The sequence below is a fragment of the Myotis myotis genome, unplaced genomic scaffold (genome assembly GCF_014108235.1).
Source record: "Myotis myotis isolate mMyoMyo1 unplaced genomic scaffold, mMyoMyo1.p scaffold_m19_p_6, whole genome shotgun sequence".
In the NCBI taxonomy this organism is placed as follows: domain Eukaryota; kingdom Metazoa; phylum Chordata; class Mammalia; order Chiroptera; family Vespertilionidae; genus Myotis; species Myotis myotis.
Window position 1 is genome coordinate 1953092 of NW_023416368.1, and position 22278 is coordinate 1975369.

Below are 22278 nucleotides of genomic sequence, written 5' to 3' on the forward strand. Positions count from 1 at the left end.
GAGAACGGAGCCCAGTGCCATCCTGGCCGGAGCAGAGGGGAATGGCACCACTGCTCTGAGCGCTGGAGGGTGGCGGGTCAGGACTCGGCCTCGCACGCGGCGAGGGGAACTCGGTGACGTTCAGACTGTGATGCGATGGCCCGACACGGGGGCGAGGGCTGCTCTCCTCCCACGGCCCAGCCTGCAGCCCTTGTCCTCCTGCGCGGCCAGCCCTGTCGTCGTGGCCTGCCCAGCAGAGAGGTGGCCGTGCCGCCGGCTCCAGGGAGGGGACCCCCGCCCCTTCCCTCCTCCGCAGGACGAAGGGGAGGCCCCAGGAGAGCGAATGCACCGGAGCCCTCCCGAGAGCCGTGGCCCCCGGTGACATACGCGCCGTTGGCCCCTTTGCAAAGGAAGTCAGAGTGAAGGCCGCGTTTCACACAAGTTCGCAAGAGGAGCAACCGCTGCCTGGACGTGTGCCTGGCGCACGGCACTTCCTTCCATCGTCAGACGTGGCTCCGGCCTCCACGTGACTGCCACACGCCTGCCACGCAGACCTGCGGCCCGTGGACACGGGGAAGATCTCGCAGCACCCGGAGAGCAGGCCGGGTCCCATCTCACCCTGTTCAGCCCCAACATCACGCACCCGCTCCTGGAGGGGCACCCACCGGGCGGCCTGCGGCTGCATGAGCCACGATGGGGGCTGCACAGACTGGAGTCCGGCTCCGGCTCCTTAGACAGCACAGCCTGCGTCCTGAGCAGCGGGGGATTATCTCCCGGAACTAGAGCGTCGGTCTCCAGCAGCGCTGCTCTCCGAACACCCGGCCTCTGAGTGAGCTGGGCTCTGCATGTGCATCCACGGCAGACGCTCACCTAGAGCCCCCCGTCCGGCCTTTGCAGGCGCCAGAGCACCCCTGGCTTCCGGGGTCAGTGTCAGTCCCCTCCGCTCGTCAGCATTTGCTGGGACAGTGGGACTTGTGCTGAGTCCCCTGGGAAAGCCCGTCCGTTTGGGGAGATGACCACCTCGCCCGCCGTCCCAGGCCTCACGGGCGGGGAGGCTCTCGTAGGAACGTGAGAGGGAAGGAAGCGAGCAGAGGGGCTTCGGTTACTGCCTCCCTCGCGGATGAGACCAGACAGACGCGTGCAGCTGTTCACCCGCCGTGGGCTCCCCTTCTGCCGCCTCCCTCCTGCAGCCGAACAGGGGCACCCAGCTGAGTGCGGGCACCGCCACCGCCCAGAGGCCTGCGCCCGCCCTGGGCAGCACCAGCACCGGCTCTGCCTCCTGGTCCCTCCCGACCCTCAGAACCTAACCCAGCTCACCCCTCATGTGACCCTAACCCAGCTGACCCCCCACGTGACCCCTAACCCAGCTGACCCCCCACGTGACCCTAACCCAGCTCACCCCTCACGTGACCCTAACCCAGTGGTGCTGGCAGCTTCCTCCCCACCAGCCCTGGGATGTGTTCTCGGCCACAAGGAAAGGTGCACAGACCCAGGCTCTCCTCCTGCGCTGCCAGCAGAGCCTCCCGCCCATCACCGAGTGGGGCCAGGCACCCACCCACCACGCAGCGGAGCGTGACTTCCCTGTGCAGGGCCGGCCTCCACCCAAGAAGCCTGGATGCTGGGCCCGGCTGCTCCTCGCACGGTCCCAGAGCCCGGCCGGCGGCGTCAGTGTGTGCAGTGTGACCCGTGCCAGGCCCCTCCCTGCACCGGGGGCCCCGCGGGCACTGCCAACCAAGAAAGAACCGACCTGCCCACAGGCATCGCAGTCGCTGCCGCAGGAGCTGTGGTCTGTGGGCGCGACCGTCCACGGGTGGATTTTCATCTTCGCAGAGCGACTGCTCCGGAATGAACCGCAAGGACGCTGCTGAGTGAAGGAGGCTCCCAGGGCCCCGCCCTGTGATCCGCACCCATAGCATCAGGCAGACGGGATGACAGAGCTGGGCCAGGCACGGTGCCGGAGATGCCGGGTGGGGTGGTGACAGAAGAGCGGGTGCCGGGGCCTGTGGTGACGCCCACACCTACGCGGGCGATGACACCGCGTGACCCTAAGCATCTGTGCCCGCGCCCACGAGGACCAGCCAGCGGAGACGGAGCGCGGAGTGCTGCCTGCTTCGGCCGCCGCCTCGCCGGCTCTGATGGCCGCAGTTCTGCGAGGCGCTGCCATGGAGGGAGACCACAGTGTCCTTCCCCACCATCTCCGACACCTGCAGGGACCGTGCAACCCACTCAGCTACAGCGCTTCCCTTAGAAAAGGAAAACCAGTTAACCAGGCCAATGCTGATCCCCCCCACACTCACCCCTACAGTCGGACGGCAGCCCGCAGCGGCGCGGGCATGACCTGCCTGCGGGTCGGCGGGAGGAGCCGGCAGCGGGGGATGAGCTGGCAGCAGGGGATGGGGATGCAGCGGGGGACGGGGATGCTGCTGCCGCCGCGGCCGCTGAAGGAGAGGCCGAGGTCACCTACGAGGGAAGAGCAGCCTGAGGAGGCGGGCGGCGGCTCCGCCGTGGTCCTTCGGGCCGGGTCCACCGGGTCCACTCGGAGCCGAGGTTCCGACCCGACTCCCGCCAGGCGCGGGCTTTCCGCTCAATGAGCCGGGGACGCCAAATTGACACCTAACTGCCTCCCCGGGAACCTTGCCTTTTCTCCGTCACCGCCATCGTCCCTTGAAAGGGCTGTTTGCGAGCCTCTTTCTCCTCCTCTAGGCTCTGCCTGCTCTGGGAGACAGCTGCTGTCGGAGGCCCGCCAGGCTGTCGTGTCCGCGTTCGGCACCGTTACAAAGTCACACCGCGCCTGGCCTCTGGCTGGCAGGCCCGGCGTTAATTATCACCCAGAAAGCCAGGCAGCCTTCGTCATCGTGATAATGAGATCGCTGCCCCCTAAGCACGCCACGCACTGGGCCAGGCCACTGTTGAATTTCTGCTGAATAAACCGAGAGAAAAAGATACTGCAATTTACGCTCCAAGGAAATTCATTGCTTAGTGCAACCACGATTTTTTTTTTTTTTTTTGGTGGAATGGGTCAGTGCAGTATCCAGAGAGGGGCGAGTGGCTACGCGCTCGCTGCTGCGGAGGGACGCCAGGCCCTTCCCCTTCTCGCCCTCAGCTACTACTTGCCGTCGCATGGAGTGTTAAATCTGCATTTTGGGGGAGAGCTGCTGAGACTGTAGGGAGGATGCTACTAGACTGCGCTGTCCCCCGGCACAGGCCAGAGCCTGGGGTGGCCCCAGCGCGCCTCGGGAGTTGTGTTTAGTTTCCATAAGGAAGCGAACTGGCCCCAGCGCGCCTCGGGAGTTGTGCTTAGTTTCCATAAGGAAGCGAACTGGCCCCAGCGCGCCTAGGGAGGTGTGCTTAGTTTCGATACGGAAGCGAACTGGCCCCAGCGCGCCTCGGGAGCTGTGTTTAGTTTCCATACGGAAGCGAACTGGCCCCAGCGCGCCTCGGGAGTTGTGCTTAGTTTCCATAAGGAAGCGAACTGGCCCCAGCGCGCCTCGGGAGTTGTGCTTAGTTTCGATACGGAAGCGAACTGGCCCCAGCGCGCCTCGGGAGGTGTGCTTAGTTTCCATACGGAAGCGAACTGGCCCCAGCGCGCCTCGGGAGTTGTGCTTAGTTTCCATACGGAAGCGAACTGGCCCCAGCGCGCCTCGGGAGTTGTGCTTAGTTTCCATACGGAAGCGAACTGGCCCCAGCGCGCCTAGGGAGGTGTGCTTAGTTTCCATAAGGAAGCGAGCTGGCCCCAGCGCGCCTCGGGAGCTGTGCTTAGTTTCGATACGGAAGCGAACTGGCCCCAGCGCGCCTAGGGAGGTGTGCTTAGTTTCCATAAGGAAGCGAACTGGCCCCAGCGCGCCTCGGGAGCTGTGCTTAGTTTCGATACGGAAGCGAACTGGCCCCAGCGCGCCTCGGGATGTGTGCTTAGTTTCCATAAGGAAGCGAACTGGCCCCAGCGCGCCTCGGGAGGTGTGCTTAGTTTCCATACGGAAGCGAACTGGCCCCAGCGCGCCTCGGGAGGTGTGTTTAGTTTCCATAAGGAAGCGAACTGGCCCCAGCGCGCCTCGGGAGCTGTGTTTAGTTTCCATAAGGAAGCGAACTGGCCCCAGCGCGCCTCGGGAGGTGTGTTTAGTTTCCATAAGGAAGCGAACTGGCCCCAGCGCGCCTCGGGAGCTGTGTTTAGTTTCCATACGGAAGCGAACTGGCCCCAGCGCGCCTCGGGAGGTGTGCTTAGTTTCGATACGGAAGCGAACTGGCCCCAGCGCGCCTCGGGAGGTGTGTTTAGTTTCCATACGGAAGCGAACTGGCCCCAGCGCGCCTCGGGAGGTGTGCTTAGTTTCCATAAGGAAGCGAACTGGCCCCAGCGCGCCTAGGGAGCTGTGTTTAGTTTCGACACGGAAGCGAACTGGCCCCAGCGCGCCTCGGGAGCTGTGCTTAGTTTCGATACGGAAGCGAACTGGCCCCAGCGCGCCTCGGGAGCTGTGTTTAGTTTCCATACGGAAGCGAACTGGCCCCAGCGCGCCTCGGGAGCTGTGTTTAGTTTCGATACGGAAGCGAACTGGCCTATGAAATTCTGGCTGTAAATATCCACCTCCATGCGCCCCTCGGGACAGCGCTTCTAAAGCCTGAATTGGGATGGTTCGTGATTCAAGCCCACACGCTGAAAAGTGGCCGCGGCTCTGGGTAGTAATTTGCTGCCTGAGACCTGAGAATATAAATCACCTCTGGCCTCTGCTCTCTGTGCTCAGACTTGGTGCGCACATTGGTAACGGATGAAGTTTTCAAAAATAGTTTTTTTAATGCATTTTAAAATATGTTTTTATTGATTTCAGAGAGGAAGGGAGGAGAGAGAGAAACATCAATGATGAGAGAGAATCATGGGTCGGCTGCCTCCTGCACACCCCCCACTGGGGATCGAGCCTGCAGCCCGGGCAGGTGCCCTGACGGGGAATCAAAGCCTGACCTTCTGGTTCAGAAGTCGATGCTCAGTCACTGAGCCACACTGGTCCGGCCAAAACCAGTTTTTAAAAAGAGTCCCGACTCAAGGCTGCAGCGTCTTCTGAAATATGCTCCTTGCTTAGCAGCTCCTGTTTTCTTGTTTAAAGAGCCACCGTACTTCACTGCTGAGCCCGCGAGTCGGATTGTGGTGGAAGTGGAGGAGACCGTGGACATGGCGTGTGAAGCGATGGGTGAGTGTGGGGGCCTCTGGGGGGCCGTGATGTGGGGGGGCCCAGGGCATTCTCCAGGGCAGAGTCGTCATCATTGGAGGGACCCATTGAGCGCAAGGTCAGAAACCGGGACTATGCAGAACCCAGTGGCTGTGCATGTGACCCTGGGAAGGTGTTTGACCTTGGGGAGGTATTTGACCTTGGGGAGTTGTTTGACCTTGTGAAGGTGTTTGACCTGGGAAAGTGTTTAATCTGGGAAGGTGTTTGACCTTGGGAAGGTGTTTGACCCTGGGGAGATATTTGACCCTGGGGAGATATTTGACCTTGGAAAGGTGTTGACCCTGGGGAGGTGTTTGACCTGGGAAGGTGTTTGACCTTGCTCCCTCACCTGCAAAGCGGGGAAGGTACTATTTACACAAGGAAGCGCAGGAGGCGTGGTGTAGGCTGTCCTCTCACTCCTTGGACGCTCCGCTTCCACCAGCCACGGCCCCAGGCCTGAGGGCAGGAAGCTCGTCCTCACCCACAGGTGATGGGGACCCACGACCATGCCGCTCTGTAGACAGGGAGATGCTGTGAATTCTCTGAGCAGGACGTCTTTGTGTTTCTGCCTTTTCAGCACTGGGTTGCCTTTTCTTGTTATTCAGGCCACATGACTACTAGCTGTCGCTGCCACCATTCCCACCCCGCAGCGCAGGGCGCCACACCCAGCCTAAGACGGGCTGTCTGGGCGCTGCATTAACAAAGGCTGCATCAGTGCTGGGGGCGGTCAGGAAATGAGAGGGACCTTCTCCCGTGACTGTCTGGCCCCCTTAAGAGCGGTCTTTCCTCCTGAGACGTCCCAGCCCTTCGTGAGCCTTCACAAGGACCACGGGGGAGAATGTCATCTGCCTGTTCACATGGACAGAGCCTGAAGGCAAGGCCCGGCCACATGCTCGGGGCCAGGGCGACGAGTGCGGTGCCTCCCGTTAAACCTTCGCCAGCGTTTGGCATGAAGGGGTCGTCATTACGTACCGGGCAGGTGACCCACCTGGTCTGAGCCCGGGTCCGTCAGGGAGGCCGGAGGCCGGGTGCAGGCCCTGCTCCGCTCCTGTCCCTCTGTCCCGCTCCCTGAGCCCGAGCGGGGGGAGGGCGAAGAGGAACGCGGATCTTACATGGAATTACGTCCCTGGTGGTGGTCGCACTGTCCCCTCTTGAGTAAACCCAGCTTTGTCAGGCCGATGACTGAAAGGGAAGCTGTGCAGTTAGCGTCTGCAGTGCGTGGGGGTGAGACTCTGCTTTTGACCTGGAATTGCCCCAAAAGAGAAGCCCTCCTCGCCCCTCCACGGCAACAGTCGCCTCTCAATAAGCGACGATCGGAAGCTCTGCCCCTGACGAGCACGCTCTTGACACGGCCGCTGTGGTGACAGCGTGGGAAGAGCAGGCACACACGTGGGGGCAGGTTCTCGCGTGGCGTGGCCGGTGTGTAATTTACCGCTTTCTTTTAACTCTGGCGGCGAAGGCGCAGGCGGCGGCACGGTTCCTCTCGGAACCGCCGTTATGAGGTTTTACACGAGTCGTTATGCTTTTACCTCGAAATGGATTTTTTTTAATTTCCTGGTTTAATAAAAACTGACAGGAAACATAATTAAGGCAAAGAACAGGATCCGCGAATGCATTATCTTGAAATATTCCACGACATTAACTTTATTTATGAGAAGGAGGCATCTTTTCTTCCAGCGTCTGAAGTCGGGGGACCGGAGTGTGCCCCCCCCATCCCCACCCCCGTGCACCACGTGGGCGTGTTCTCTCCTGGCTACGCTCACAGCGAGGGAAACCGAGGCACAAGCCACGGGGTGCAGAAATAGCCCAGCTGCTCCTGCACTTTTCCTGGGGCCTCGACAGGCGCTGTGCCCGCCGCCAGCGCTGTGCCCGCCGCAGTTCAGGACTGTGGTCTTGGGTCTCAGGTCAGCTCTCCGGGGCAGGCGCAGGGCGTTGGAAGGGTCATGTCGGGGCTGCGTGTTCCCCACCGCCCCCCGATGCCGTGCTGTCCATTGCTTCCTGCCACGTGGGAGGAGGAACACCTGAAGTGCCTGTTAACACACTGTCCCTGCCCGGCCTGCGTGGCTCAGTGGTTGAGTGGCGACCTATGAACCAGGAGGTCACAGTTCGATTCCAAGTCAGGGCACAGGCCCGGGTTGCGGTCTCGATCCCCAGTAGGGTGTGTGCAGGAGGCGGCCAATCGATGATTCTCTCTCATCATTGCTGTTTCTCTGTCTATCTCCCTCTCCCTTCCTCTCTGAAATCAGTAAACACATATTTGTTTAAAAAATACCGCCATTGCTCCCTCCTGTAAGAGATTCCTGAGGTTTAAGTTTGTGACGCCTGGCTCTTGCCTCCACGCAGGGGCACCGCCGCCCAGGCTGCAGTGGTACAAGGACGCCCTGCCGCTCAGCCAGCTCCAGGACCCGCGCTACCGGCTGCTCCCAGGCGGCCTGCGCATCGAGCGGCTGCGTCCCCGCGACTCCGGCATCTTCCAGTGCTTTGCCAGCAACGAAGGGGGCGAGGTGCAGACCTCCACCTACCTGGACGTCACCAGTGAGTACCGGCCACCAGAGGCCAGAGCTTCCGACCGTGGCCCACGTGGCACACTCAGAGAGGGGTCCCCTCTGCTCGGCCCCTCGGGGACCTGGGCGGGCGTGGTGCCCAGGTGACTGCAGCACCCAACCCCCTCGTCACCTCTGCAGACGCCTGGGGCGCGAACACATGGCTGCCCCAGGGGACCGCCCTGCTCTCAGCAGGTCGCGGGGACCCAGCACCAAGAAGCAGGAAAGCCGGTTTTCTGGACATTTAGTGAACAGCTCATTCCTGCTCTTTTCCTTGAGATAGCGTTTCCACTTTAAATATTCATTCTCTGTTGTGGTTTTATTGGACGATTACAGCTCGTTTGTGAGCTGCTTCTATTGCCCCATCGACGGACATGTTGGGCCTCTGACAGCTGGGATGCGGGAGGTTTTCCTTGTATCCGGCCTCGCTCCTTAACCTCCCACAGCTGGGGTACTGTTCTCACAGAAGGAGGGTTTCCTGGTTTCTTTTCCATTGCAGCGATACCAGGCCCATTTGTCCTTTCGGAGGAAAAATGCTGGTCTCCTCAGGGGGCAGAGCCTTTGGAGGAAGCGGGTCGGTGCCGGCGTGTGCTGGCCGGTGGAGCCCACAGAGGCGGACAGAACCTAAGACTAATGCGTACGCTTCAGTGACCTGGGCCCACTTCCTGGACTGTGCCCCGGGGTCAAGTTTATCGTCCAGTTCGGAGCGTCGGAAACTAAAATCCCTTCAAACAATAGAAGTAACACTGACCACCAGGGCACAGGGATTCTGTTAAAATCCCTTCAAACAGAAATTATGTGTCCTGTCACCCCGTCTGGGCACTTAGCCGGGGTGCATTAGAATTGATGCATTAGATGCATTAGAACTATTTAAAGCAGACCTGGCAGCGGCGGGCCAGGGTGGGATGGGCGGGCACTGGCCCTCTTCCTAAAAGGGCAGACGGTACATTGGTTCAGCTTTGAGGGGCATGGCCTCAGTCACAGCGACTCAGCTCTGCTGGAGAAGGACAGCAGCACAGACAGCAGGGAGCGGGTGGGCGTGGCTGTGTTCCAATAAAGCTTTATTGACAAAAGCGGGCCTGGGGCTGCATTCGGCACCCAGGTTGGGGGGCCAACCTTTTCTCTATTGAGAGACCTGGGAAGCTCTCCTTAATTTCTCAGCCTCAGTGTTGTCATCAACATGGAGCCAACCCAGCCCAATTCACAAGGTTCTTGCAAAGATCAGATTGGAAATTTAAATGAACGTGCTACATACGCTGGTTACCATGACAACTGGAGGGAGAACAGATAAATGATTATGATTTGTAAGTGTCGGGTGTAGCAAAAGGGGCTTTTTTCAAATTGAAACCGTTAATGGGATGCAAATACAGTGTAGCACAATCAATGCTGACGTGTTCGTTTCGCAAACACCGTTGAGCGTGCGTGCCCAGGCCTCCGGGTCCCCCAGGCCCGGGGACAGCCGTGAGGAGGCGGTCCTCTGCGGGCGGCCGGCAGGATCGGCAGCTCCGACAGGGAGCCCGGGCAGGTGCAGGCACCCTCACTAGTTGCCTCGCGCCCCGTCCTATGGGAAGCCACGTGGACAGTCCTCCGAGGGGCCCACGCTGAGCCTGTCCCTGTCACCTCCTCACTCAGATGTCGCGCCAGCCTTCACTCAGCTTCCGGGCGACACCACGGTCACAGATGGGATGACGGCCACGCTGAGGTGCGAGGTGTCCGGGGCGCCCAGACCCGCCATCACCTGGAGGAGAGGTAGGCAGCGGCCCTGTCGCAGGGGCCGGGCCAGCGCAGCGCTGAGCCTCGGCGATGCACACGGACCCGCCACGCTGGGGGCCCCGCCACGCTGGGGGACGGAAAACCGGAGGGAGTTCCTCAGCTCCGAGGTTCAGCCTGTGCACAGGCCCAGCTGGCGGCGGGGGACCTGGGAGGCCAGAGGTGAAGGGGGCAGGCCCTCTGTCTGTCATGTGCTTTCTCTCACTCGATTGAGGTGGGATCATAGCATACGAGAGCATTTCCAATGCGCACAAGCGTAGAGACGGCTCAGGACCGCCCCAGAGGGACGTGGCAGACGTGTCCGCGTCCCGGTGGAGGGAGGGTGTCCGTGTGCGCTCTTCACAGGAGGACCCGCTGCGGTGGTGTCCGTGTGTAAAGGGCCCCCTTCGTTCTGGCATCTCCTTGACTTGCTCCTCGGTGGTGGCCTGAGCGTGGCCCTCCCTCGGCCCTGGGCTCTGACGCGCCTGTCCTCTCTCTGGTCTCCAGGAAGCCACGTGCTGGCCAGCGGCTCCGTGCGGATTCCCAGGTTCATGCTGCTGGAATCGGGGGGCCTGCAGATCAGCCCCGTCTTCATCCAAGATGCCGGCACCTACACCTGCTACGCAGCCAACACGGAGGGGTCCCTGAACGCGTCGGCCACGCTCACCGTGTGGAGTAAGGACCCCGCCCCGTGGGCTCCGCCCCCGCCCTGGTCTCACCGTCGTGTCCTCTGCTCGGGGACCTCCTGATGTCCGGACTCCGGGTCACCCAGAGGCGGAGGATTGTCACAGCTAATTTCCAGGAACCTGTTCTTAACTAACATTTCCATTTCCAAAGAACAGTCAGCGAGTTTGTTCCCAGATTTAAAGGGGGTGTTTTGGGAGAGGAGAGACTGACTTTTCAAGTCAGTGAGTTGGGATGGTGCCCCCAAGTGGCTCCCATAGCGAACGGGCAGGTTATGCGAGAAAACCGAGTCGAGAACTAAAATCCTAGAGAGAAGATATTTTTTTCTGTTATCATTGTAACCAACTAGAACAGTCCTAGCTTATGAACTATGAATGCTCCCTGGATATGAGGCATGAGCCGAGAGAGAGAGAGAGAGAGAGAGAGAGAGAGAGAGAGAGAGAGAGAGAGAGAGAAGAGAGAGAGAGAGAGAGAGAGAGAGAGAGAGAGAGATTTGTTTCTCCAACGTTTGACGCTTCTTATTTAGTCTCTAACACGGGTTTCTGAAATGCAGATAGGTTGTTTTCCGGAGCATAGGGATTGGCTTACCAAGCATTCCTATCCCAGCCCGTAGCCTCACTCACCAGTGAGTTCCCCGTCTCCCCGCGGCCGTGTCTGCATCACTAAAACAGCGCCGCTCTCAAACGCTAGACTAGCAGAGTCACCTGTGCTCGCTAAGAGCTTCCCTGACCGTCTGTGAGGAGGGGAAACGCTAACGTGCGTGAGGGGGCGTCTGCCACACCCCATCCTTCGGGAAAAGCCCCCTGGGCTCCGCTTCATGTCCACGGAGGTGTTTCTGGTTTCTGTGGCGTCCACTCTGCTAAACGGCCTCCTAACGTGCGAGGTGCTCTAAGAACACTGGCTTCCAGTCACCCCCGATTGTCAGGTGCTGAAGAGGGGGGTGTCCCTAAAATGAGCCTCATCTTTACAAACTGGTGACAAACTGACGTCTGCACGTCGCTGGGCCGCTCACCAGGCAGTTGTGTGGCTCTGCTCAGATCCAGGGTCCGAACAGTGATGGATGTGGGAGCCACGGTGGCTGCGGGCACCGTCCCCACGCGCCCACGGGGCTGTGCAGCCGCAGCACCGGCAGCCCCCCGCCCCCCCCCCCCAGGAAACGCACACTCAGAGAGGCCTCCCACACGCCCACTGCAGGGGGTCAGGCTGCCCTGAACCCATGTGGTGACCCCCAAGTTCGGCTGTGCTCACAGAGGTGCGCAAGGGAGACACATGCCATGGCTGTCACCGGGCCCGCTGTGGCGGCGGCTGGTCTGGGCGGCGTCCAGCCCTACCCCTTCGCCACAGGCCACTCCAGCTCCGTGGCACCAGCAGCCCGGCATGGCTGAGCCTCACTGTCCTCCCGGGAGCTGGGGTGTGATGCCGCCGCGCCCACAGGCTGCCGCGAGGACTAAGTCATGCACGGCGATAATGAAGGCGCCTCGCCAGCCCTGGGTGCCGTGCGGCCGGCAGACGTCCCTGATGCCGACTATCTCGGGGAGACGCATGCTTCCCTGGGAGTGGCAGCGGGGACCTGATGACCATCGCAGCCAGCCTTCCACTCTCGCTTCCTCCGGGGCCTGGGCCCTCGGTGGCCTGGGAGGGCGGAGGCCTGGCTCCCGGCTGCGTGGGAGGGCGTTTCAGTCCCGGGGCGGCTCTGGTGCCGCGATGCGCACGTCCTGCCGGGAGAAGGGACACTCGGCTTTGATGTCAGGGGCCCAGCGCGTTGCCCGGAGGGCGGGAGCGCCCACGCCTGTGACTCTGTCTGAGCTGTGACTTGTGTTTTCAGATCGGACGTCCATCGTCACGCCCCCTGAGGACCGCGTGGTGATCAAGGGGACCACGGCCACGCTGCGCTGCGGAGCCACGCACGACCCCCGCGTCTCCCTCCGGTAGCTCCGTCCCCCCGTGGGGGTGTTCATACTCCGTGGGCTTGGGAAGGGGTGCTGAGGCCAGAGGGAGAATGGCAGGGACTGGATTTCAGCCGCAGGTCGCGGCGCCATGCGGTCTGGGCTCCGTCATTAGTCGCACACGTCCCAGCTCCCGCTCCGCCTGTGTATCACTTCCGGGGACGGTGTCCTCTCCCGGCCTCGTGCAGCGCTCCTTTGTGGGTGCAGAGTGAGGGGGGCGGGGGAGAGAGCACACAGTCTATCGGGGTGAGGGGCAGGGTGGAGAGAGGGCCCGGGACTGGCGGGTCTGGAGGGGTTGCAGTGCCGTCCTGATGGAGCTCAGACTGGGAAGGTAATGACCCCATGGGACCCAGCGGCCAGCGCGTGGCGCCAGCACAGGCCGCCGTGGCGAGCCTCTTCCCGCACTCGCAGCTGCAGAATGGGTTTCGCTGTCAGACGCAGGCTAGAGCCTGAAGCCTAAATCCGCAGACACACACCCTCCTGGCATTTGCACTCGGCCTGAGCCAGAGGCGTGCAGCCAGCGATGGGGCTTTCGGAAGCGGTCACCCAGCAGAGCGGGCGGGGGCACATGCACACACGTGGTTAACTGGCTTCGGAGGCAGCTGACGTCTCGCTCGTCTCTGGCGGGTGTTTGGCAAACGGTGAACAGGTGTATGCGTGTGACCTGCTCTTTGTTCAGGAACTGGAGGCTTCTGCTCTGGGTTTTAGACAGTCGTTGCCCCTGTGCAGGCAGCACTTGTCCTTCGGGACTTTCCTGGGAATGAGAGGAGCAGTGCTCGCAGCGACAGGTGTGACAGGTGTATGTCACAGTGCTCGCAGCGACAGGTGTGACAGGTGTATGTCACAGTGCTTGCAGGGACAGGTGTGACAAGTGTGTGACATCCTTAGTGCGGCCACAGAGGCGGGAGAGACTCCCGCCTCCACCTCTGTGCTCGCCAGCCGTGAGCCCGGCTTCTCACTGAGCAGTGCTCCCCCTGTGGTCAGTGCACATCCTAGCAACTGGTTGTTCCACATTCAGTCAATTTGCATATTAGCCTTTTATTATATAGGATTGATTTCAGAGAGGAAAGGAATGGGAGAGAGAGAGAGAGAGAAACATCAATGATGAGAGGGAATCATTGATCGGCTGCCTACTGCACGCCCCACTGGGGTTTGAGCCTGCAAACCCGGGCATGTGCCCTTGACTGGAATCAAACTTGGGACCCCTCAGTCTGCAGCTGATGCTCTATCCACTGAGCCAAACTGGCCAGGGCTCTTTTTGTTCCTCTGTTATCGTATAGTCCACATGGGATAGAACTCACCCTTTCGAAGAACAGTGAAGTGGTCGGTGCACCCACAGGCCCCAGCGCGGCTTCTCCCAGACGGAGGGGCCAGGCCGACCCTCCCTGCCCGCTCTGACCCAGGCTCTGTGCTTGGCCGCAGCTACGTGTGGAGGAAGGACGACGTGGTCCTCGCCCCGCCCAGCAGCTCCCGGATCGTAGTGGAGCCGGACGGGTCCCTGCTCATCAGCCAGACGTGGTCGGGCGACATCGGAGACTACACCTGCGAGATCGTCTCTGAGGGCGGCAGCGACTCCCGGACGGCCCGGCTGGAGGTGATGTGAGTACCGTGTCCCCTCCCCCCCCCCCCCCCCCCCGCTCTGTGGGCGGCATCGCAGAGGCCACACGCCCGCCCCGGGATGCCCTTCACACGGGTGCCGCCCACCGTGGCTCTCAGCCAGTGGCCGGTGGCTGGTGCCTTAGGCCTCACGGGTGCGTCCTTAGGAGGTTCCACCTCGTTCCAGGGGGTTCGCTGGTGCTCACTGACCCCTGTGTCCTGTCCCCCAGCGTCTCTGCGGTGCGAGGTCCTGTCTGCTGTGTAACAGGCAGGTAACAGGCCACTTTCCACCGAGCGCCCATCAGAGCTTCCGGTAGGCAAGACGGCAGGGCCTCCCGCCAGGAGGCGGACCTGCAGCCAGCAGGGCGCGTGTCAGCCAGCGCCTGCCTCCACGGCAACAGCACTTCCCATGAGCTCCTCGGGGATCCGGGACTGCGATGGCGGCCAGTCCTCTGGCCTGGCCCCGGGGGTCCCGCCTCTCTCCCGCGTGACTCCCTCTGTTCACAGCAGGAAACTGACACTTTGTTCAGCTCATTTTTAGAAACGCTGTTCTCGCAGACATTCCCCGAGCTCATCCGTGTAAGGGTAAACCTGCCGGTGAAGAAGCAGATGGGGGCGGGGAGGGGAGGGGGGCCCGGGGGTGCAGCAGCCAGCTCTGGGCCCCGCCGCATCCTGGGGAGTGGGCAGGCGGCCCCGAGGAAAGGCCGTGTGAGAGGCTTGCTGCTGACTCACCCCGACCAGCCGGGGTCCTCTAGACAAACTCACTCCCTGGACGTAGAACCTGAGCGGGGCACAGGCCACGCCTCATTGTCTGAATCCATGGACCAGACGGAGGGGATTATTAGGGATAGACAGGCTGGAGCACAGACACTGGGATGCGTGAGCGACCACAGCCCTGCTGGCCCTGCTGCAGGGGGGCAGGTGAGGCTGTGCGGGACCCGGATAAGGCTGTGCAGGGCTGGGTGAGGCTGTGTAAGGTCCAGGGTGAGGGGGTGAGGCTGTGGGACTGGGTGAGGCTGTGTAGGGCCCAGGGTGAGGGGGTGAGGGGGCGAGAGGGTAAGGCTGTGGAGCGGCCCCGGTGCCTCCAGGACCTGAACCGGCCCCGCCCGCCCGCTGCCTGCAGGGTCTCGTCCAGGACAACCACCCCGTGTTCTCTGTAGAGGCTCCTCTTTGGGGGCAAAGGTCACCCCAGTCAGTAGGGAAGCAGCAGGAGCCTCAGCCCCAGAGGGTGTGCGGGGTCTTGGTGCTGCGGCCATGGCATATGCAGGTGACCCCCAGCTCTGTGCGTGAGCAGGGAAATGGGAGGCTCCCCCCTCTCGCCATTGGACCCGCGGACCCCAGCACTCCATCCTCCTGTGCCCCTGCCCCCCCCAGATGCCTCCGCGGTCTCTGCCCCTGCAGTCTGTCCTCCACCATCTCCACCTGGAGGAGCTGCCCCTCAGTCTCCCGGATGCACCCTGGGCCGCCAGGTGTCTTCATGGGCTCCCGGGATCACCCAGAGGAAGCACCGCACTCACTCCCAGCTGAAGTGGGAGCACTGGGTGCACAGCTTTGCGCTCCGGTGGCTGGCGGTGCCTGGTGGTGTCTGGCGGTTTCTAGGATTGCCTGGCAGTGTCTGGCGGTTTCTGGGGATGCCTGGCGGTGCCTGGTGGTGCCTGGGGTTGCCTGGCGGTGCCTGGTGGTGCCTGGGGTTGCCTGGCGGTGCCTGGGGTTGCCTGGTGGTGCCTGGCGGTGCCTGAGGATGCCTGGCAGTGCCTGGTGGTGTCTGGCTGTGCCTGGCGGTGTCTGTGCCCTGCAGACACTCAGTAGACGCGAGTGGTTGGTTGAGTGCGTGAATGAATGAATGTGTGTGGCACTGGCCATTGGTGACCCGCCTCCCGATGTCACTCACTTCCTTCGTCGCCGTCAGCGCCACACCCTGGGCTTCTCCCTGGGAATGAACGGAGGCTCAGCCCACGCGGCCATGAGCCTGGGCACCCGGCGCCGCCCGGTCCGCTCCGGCCCTGCGTCTCTCCCTCCCGTCCGCAGCCCGTGGGGAGGATGTTTAAATGTTGACACGTGGGAGTCCAGGCCACGTAGTAAACTCCCTTTGAGGGCCCGCACATCACGTGTCCCTGGTGCCGAGCGAGTCACGCGAGCATTTCCCACGGCCTCTGTCCCCAGGCGCCGCCCTGCCCGCCTCGGACACGCGCCTCCTTCCTTCCGGCTCGGCGGTGTGTGTTCTGTGATTTACGTGTCTCCCCAACTGTTCGCTCCTTTGATTTCCTTGAAGTAAAACCCATTTTTCAGCCAGTGTTGCCGTATCTCTGAGATAATAGTCTCCCGTAACGGGAGCTGTGGCAGCATTTGCCGATCCGTGATGCGACCCACGCGGCACGGCCCGGGGTGTCTGAAGGCGCCGCGGGAACTGTCGTTAGCATCACGGGCTGCTCCTGATCGGGATGGATGGGGAGCCGTGGTGACAGCGGCGTCTGCGACCCGCACAGGCCCTGACTCGCGCGCCCGAGATGCCAGCGGTGATGACAATAATCATGGCTCATGATTGCGGGCGTCGTGCTCAGAGCTTCCCAATCGAGCGCAGCCACATTCCCGTGATTTACTCCGATGGCAACAGAAAAAGAAAAGGAAAAACCTCAATTGCAGAAGCCACCGAGAGGCACTTACCGCCAAGCAGCGCCCTCGACGCCTACCGGCGCCCCCGCCACTTGAGTTCAAGCTGCTTGTTAACATAAGGGATCGGAGGTTAGAAGTGGGCTTTCGCGGGGCAGGGCTGGCTCCCGTTTGCTTGCCTGTGGGCAGCCGCTCACGCCGCCCTCCCCATGAGAGCCTGGGCGGGTCCCTGGGGCCTCCCCACCCCTCGCTCAGGGCGGGACTGTGGGCAAGTTCCCCCCTTCTCAGCCTCGGTTTCCTGAGCTGGAAACTGGGCGCGCTATCCCGCTCCTCGGGGCGCTGCTGTGAGGTGTGAATGACCCAGTGTTTGTAGAAGCCGCCTGGAGCCTGGCTCAGGGGGGACCCAGCAGCAGTCCACCCGTCATCCCTCCCGTCCCGCCCTCCCGTCCCTCCCTCCCGTCACCCGCTGTCCTCAGCAGCCCCCCTCCACCCCGGCCGGGTTGGGTTTGCTGTGTCCGTGGCCCTGTGACCAGCAGTCTGCTGCTGAGCCCGGTGCCAGGACAGGCCGGGGCTGGGCGGCACCCCCACTGATGGGTTGGGGGTCTGCGGAGGGGGGACCACGGGGAGGACTCACAGGAGGGCCTGCCCCCTCCCCTCCCACGAGCACAGGCTCTGCACCCCGGATGGTCCTGAGACGCGTCGGTAAATCCAGGTCACAGGGTCAAGGGTCAGGGTGACACGCTGGCCCCACCTGGGCATGTCTCTCCTCGGAGCGGCCGGTGCCCGAGGGAGGGGACGTCTGGGTGGCTCCGGACCCGCACAGCCGTGCCCAGCGCCCGAGGGACCAGCTCCGAGGCTCCGGGGATCAGCTCCTTGCTCATCATTTAAGACGCAGTTACTAGTAGATCAGAGACTCATTCCTGTGAACGGGCTACAGGGAAACCCCGTTACGGGGCCCCATGAAGACTGGAGTGGGGGCAGGTTCTATAATAAACCCCGGGTGACAAACCGTAGTCAGGGGCGCAGTCCCAGGCCGGGTCCTGAGAATCGTCAGGCCCCCCCGTCTTCCTCCTCGGAGGGAAGCTGAGGGAGATGGGCTCGGCCATGTGACCGCTGGTGCTTTTATAGAAAAGTGCGTCTCTGGCCCCCGCTGCCCGCAGCCGCTGCAGCCACAGTCCTGCCGGTTGCTTTCCCGTCTCTCTCGAAGCGGTGGGGTGCTCTCCCTCCCACGGCTGTCTGCTGTTGCTCGTTCAGGCTGTCACTGTGGGCAGTGGGCTTGATGGTGACCCCCCCTCCTCTCCACTGCGCAGTGACTCCACCCTGCGCTCCCCCCCATGGTCCCCTCCGCCCTGGCATTTGTCACGCTGTCTGCGTGTCCCCGGCTGCGAGTCCCCGTGCTCTCCGTCTGTCTCCGTTCGAAGCTGCAGCGGAAAGCCGAGATGCGATCTGCTTCCATCGGTGGATGCTCTGGATCGGACTCGAATATATGAAACGGCCGTCATCGGTTATTGATGCGCTGATGGAGACTCTCACGGAGCTTAATCCCCAGATAAGCGAAACGTATCACTTGCAGAACCCGTCGGTCTCCAAGGCGTTAGCGAGCCCGTGGCACCGAGCCGGGGGAGATGGGACACGAGAGGCGCCAGAGGGGCTCCCGTGTGGAGGCTGGACCTGGGGAAGGTAGATTCCTCCAGCCCTGAGTCCCGTGCCCGTGTGGAAGTCACATTCTGCATCGGGTGTCGCCCTGGGCGTGGCCGAGCCGGGGCAGCGGGATGTGCTGGGCAACGGAGGACGAGGGCTCGTGGCTTCTGCTGCATCACAGACGGCATGTCCTCACCACCCCTGGAACTGGCTAGGGTTGACCCCAGCGACCTCGTTAGCATAACCCAGTGATGGCGAACCTTTTGAGCTCGGCGTGTCAGCATTTTGAAAAACCCTAACTTAACTCTGGTGCCGTGTCACATAGAGAAATTTTTTGATCTTTGCAACCATAGTAAAACAAAGACTTCTATTTTTGATATTTATTTTATATATTTAAAAGCCATTTAACAAAGAAAAATCAACCAAAAAAATGAGTTCGCGTGTCACCTCTGACACACGTGTCATAGGTTCGCCATCACTGGCATAACCCCAGGTGGCCCGGGGCCAGGAGTAGCAGTCCCCTCACTCAGGAAAGCCCAGGGTTGGAAGTTGCCTCTTGGAACCGGACGGAGACCAGCCAGGCTCCGTGTTACAGCCGTAGGCGGCCCTGAGCTGCGCTCACGCTGAGCGTGTCTTCGGGAGGGACCGACTCAACAGCCTTGGTTCCGTTTCTGAGCGAAGCAACTCAGGAGGACGTGGGCGGGTAGAGCGGCATCGTCCCCGGAACGCCTCCGTCGGGGTCCTTGGGGGAAGCCGGAGCGCGTGTGGCTATTGGAGAACTGAAACGGAAATAACAGCTCCTTTTTAAAATATATACATTTTTACTGACTTCAGAGAGGAAGGGAGAGGGAGATAGAAACATCCATGATGAGAGAGAATCATTGATCAGCTGCCTCCTGCACGCCTCACGCTGGGGATCAAACCCGCAACCAGGGCCTGTGCCCTGACCGGAATCGAACCCTGACTTGCGGGTTCATAGGTCGATGCTCAACCACTGAGCCAACCCGGCCAGCCAGTAGCTCTTTTTTTAACTTCAAGCTCATTCACAACAAAGAAAAGAAGCTGGAGTCCAGGCCCAGTTGCTTCTTCATTGCGCTCGCTCAACGCCGCATCCACGTCAGAAACGCTTGTCCGTGAGCGGTGCGATGGGCGGAGCGCTGTTTCCCGGGGCGCCGCGAGCACGGTGGCCTAGGAAACCTCAGAGTGATGCGTGCACTTCCCGAATTACAGTATCGGGTGTAACCACCGCTTTCCGTGCTGCCCGTGGGCTCAGCAGTAACTGACGCCTGGGGAGACCAGGCCTAGTGAGTGGGTGGCACAGGGGGCACTGGGCGTCCGCTCCCCCCGGCCTCCCTAGGCCACGAGGCGGGTCCTCTCCCAGCCTTGGGAGACGTGGGGGTTCGGGGGGCAGAGGGGGCACGTAGCTGCCGATGGAAGGCGGCAGAGCGCCGTGGGAGAGCCCGCGCCCTCCATGGAACCTCTGTGACCGCGAGTCCCACGAACACCGTCCCCAGCGTCTGCAGAACCCACTGCTCCCCCTACCGCCTCGCCGTGTGCTGTTCCTCTCCCGCGGCGCGGGCCTGTCCCCACCGCGTTTCCCTCTCGGCGCTTCTCCGGGCCTCCCGCGTGCAGCAGGGGAGAGGGCGCAGGACACCCCCCACACCCCCGTCCTCGGAGAATGTGCAGGCGCGTTTTGGCTGGAAACTCCCAGTGTCGGACCCGTGTTCGGTCCCATTTCCCGGCCTTTCCTGCGGGTCGGCTGACTGCCTCTCGTGAACAGCCTCGGGTTGTAAAGCCGGTGCGTGGCCACTTGTTTAATGACGCTCCCTGTGGAAATGGCACCTCCCGCCCAGTCCAAGCTGCAGCCACCGGCCCCTTCAGGCCCACCAGGGGCCTGGGCACATCGGGCTCGGAGAGCGAGCCGCGCGCGAGTGTGCGGGCGGGTTTCCGAGGCGGGAGGCGTGCTGCTTGTGTTGGGCGTGTGGTACGTGCTCCCTCTCAGCATTGCACACAGGACGGCGGGCGCGGGCCGCTCCCTCGGTCTGACCTGTGTTCTCTCCTCTGACCCTCGCCTCCCAGTGAGCTGCCGCACCCCCCGCAGAACCTGCTGGCCCGCCTGGACGCCGCGCACAGCCACGCCGTGCTGCTGAGCTGGGTGCGCCCCTTCGACGGGAACAGCCCGGTCCTGCGCTACGTGGTGGAGCTGTCGGAGAACAGTGAGTAGCGCAGGCAGCTGGGCGGGCCCCGGGCTCCCTCTGGGCCTCAGTGTCCTTCACCCTCGGTCCTGCTCAGGCCCACACGGGGCTTCACGGAGCCGCCGCCGCTGAACCCGGCTCTGGGTTAGGCAAGGTCAGCGGCGAGTGGGAGCCCGTGGGGGCAGAGGAATGGCGGGGCCTCCTGTGAGTCTGGGTCTGGGCTGCAGCCCCATGGGGGGCGGGGCGGAGGGCCATGCACACAGGCTGCCCTGAGCGGGTCCCGGGTTCGGTGTTGTCCCTGGGACGAACCCTGAAATGAGCTCTTCATGCCTCCCCTTGGGGCCGATTTGCACGTCGACCACACCGCGATGGGGAACGTCTCTGCACGTGTCCTCGGGGGCAGCGTGTGCCCCGCATCCCAGCGTCCAGTGCGCCCTTCCTCTCCTCGCGCCCCGACCTCTTGCAGCAGCGACACTGCCCACCCCACACTCACTCCTGGCTCTCCTGCCCCCCCCCCCACTCCCCGGCGCCCTCCATCCCTTTGTGGTGGCCGCGCAGAAGTCCCCGCTGTAAGAACAGACGCTGGGCTTCGGAGCGTGGTCCAGGCTCCGCCGCGGCCTCTCCAGATGCGCCTCCAGCCGCTCAGGCTTGGCTTTGCGCTCGGCAACAAGGCGTCTCTCCACCCTGCGCCCCCTGGGCTCACAGGCCCTCAGTGCCCAGCCTGCGCCCTGCTGGACCTGCCCTCCCCCCCCCACCCCCGCTTCCCCTGCCTGTGTCAGCGCCCTCCCTCTCCTCCCCTGGGGGCGCTGTCTCAGGTCCTGCTGGGCCTTCTGGCACTGATACCCAAGGGGGCCCTGGGGGCACTGAACACAGGCAGGGCCCAACCCTAGTGGAAACATCTGGAAGGAAACAGTAACGTCTGCTGCTCGAGTTTGCGGGACATTCCGTGCCCTCGTCCGGAGGACGGATGAATGAGGTCCTCACCCGCTCCGGTCTCGGAGCCGTCGCCCTATTCCCGGGCTGCCGGGCGCTTTCCTGGCGCCGCCCTCCTCCGCCATCTGTCAGTGCCCCTCCCTGCTTTCCCCGAGGCCTCGGGTCCTGTCTGACGGGCGTGCTTCCCACCTGCTCTGCCCCCTCGTTCTGTGCGTAACTTTCCGGCAGCCCGGAGTGTTTGGTTTTTATGTGCTTACACCCACCGGCATTTTCCTTTATGATTTCCTTTATTGCTTTCCTGTTTGGCAGGTTCAGCACTGAGTATAGAATATGTCTCCCTACACGTTTCTTCTCGCCGTTGTTCTTTTCTCTATTATTTTGTCTTTCTAACATCTTTTGTATTAAATGTACTGGGGTGACATTGGTCGTCAACCTGATCATATAGGTTTCAGGTGTGGTCTTCTTGCCTTTACCTTTTTTAATATATTTTTATTGATTTCAGAGAGGAAGGGAGAGAGGGAGAGAGAGAGAAACATCAATGATGAGAGCGATTCATTGATCAGCTGCCTCCTGCACATCTCCCACTGGGGGATGTGCCCGCAACCCAGGTACATGCCCTTGACCGGAATCGAACCTGGGACCTTTCAGTCCGCAAGCCGACGCTCTATCCACTGAGCCAAACCGGTTTCGGCGAATTGGAATTATTTTGCAAAGTTTCAAAACTAGCCTCCTTGCCGGTGTAACCTGGTTAAGGCTGTGGTGAGGTTTTGAGCACAGACTTCCTGGTCGTCCTGTCTTCTCCTCCGTGGACCGAGGCTCCCACCCTCTCGGGAATGGTGCCCTCCGATTAGTCCTGGCGCGTGACCGGGATTTCCTCCCCACCCTGCTGGCCAGGCGTTCGCGTGGGGACGTGGGGAGCACGTCTTCCGTTCGGCCGCTCCCCGGGCGCGTTATTCTAACGAGGGTTCGATCGATCCCCTTAGTTTTCCAGGGAGACTATCACATCTTCTCCAAACGATAAAAAGTGCTGTTTTCTTTTTGTTTTTATATCTTGCTGGGCTGGTCAGAATAATTTTAAAATAATCAGTATAGTTGCGTCTCCTGTTGTTCATTCTGTCACAGTGGAAGGTCTACTAGGATCTTACTGTTATGTATGGTGCTGAGTGGGAGGGAGGGAGAGAGAAACATCGATGTGAGAGACACATCAACT

General features: G+C 61.8%; 1 protein-coding gene across 2 annotated transcripts in view; it reads left to right on the plus strand.

Annotated features, from left to right (window-relative positions):
- The window catches only part of SDK1 (sidekick cell adhesion molecule 1), a 562331-nt gene that overhangs the window by 452274 nt on the left and 87779 nt on the right, over window positions 1-22278 (plus strand). The window contains exons 1-8 of one of the 2 annotated variants that reach the window (XM_036313323.1): window positions 4585-4717; window positions 5070-5153; window positions 7515-7706; window positions 9347-9463; window positions 9971-10138; window positions 11973-12075; window positions 13516-13692; window positions 20020-20156. In XM_036313323.1, coding sequence (XP_036169216.1) covers window positions 4600-4717; window positions 5070-5153; window positions 7515-7706; window positions 9347-9463; window positions 9971-10138; window positions 11973-12075; window positions 13516-13692; window positions 20020-20156 — 1096 coding nt within the window. In that variant the 5' untranslated portion in view covers window positions 4585-4599. Of the gene's footprint in view, window positions 1-4584; window positions 4718-5069; window positions 5154-7514; window positions 7707-9346; window positions 9464-9970; window positions 10139-11972; window positions 12076-13515; window positions 13693-20019; window positions 20157-22278 lie in introns of those variants that run through there. The other variant, XM_036313322.1, reaches the window with a different exon arrangement.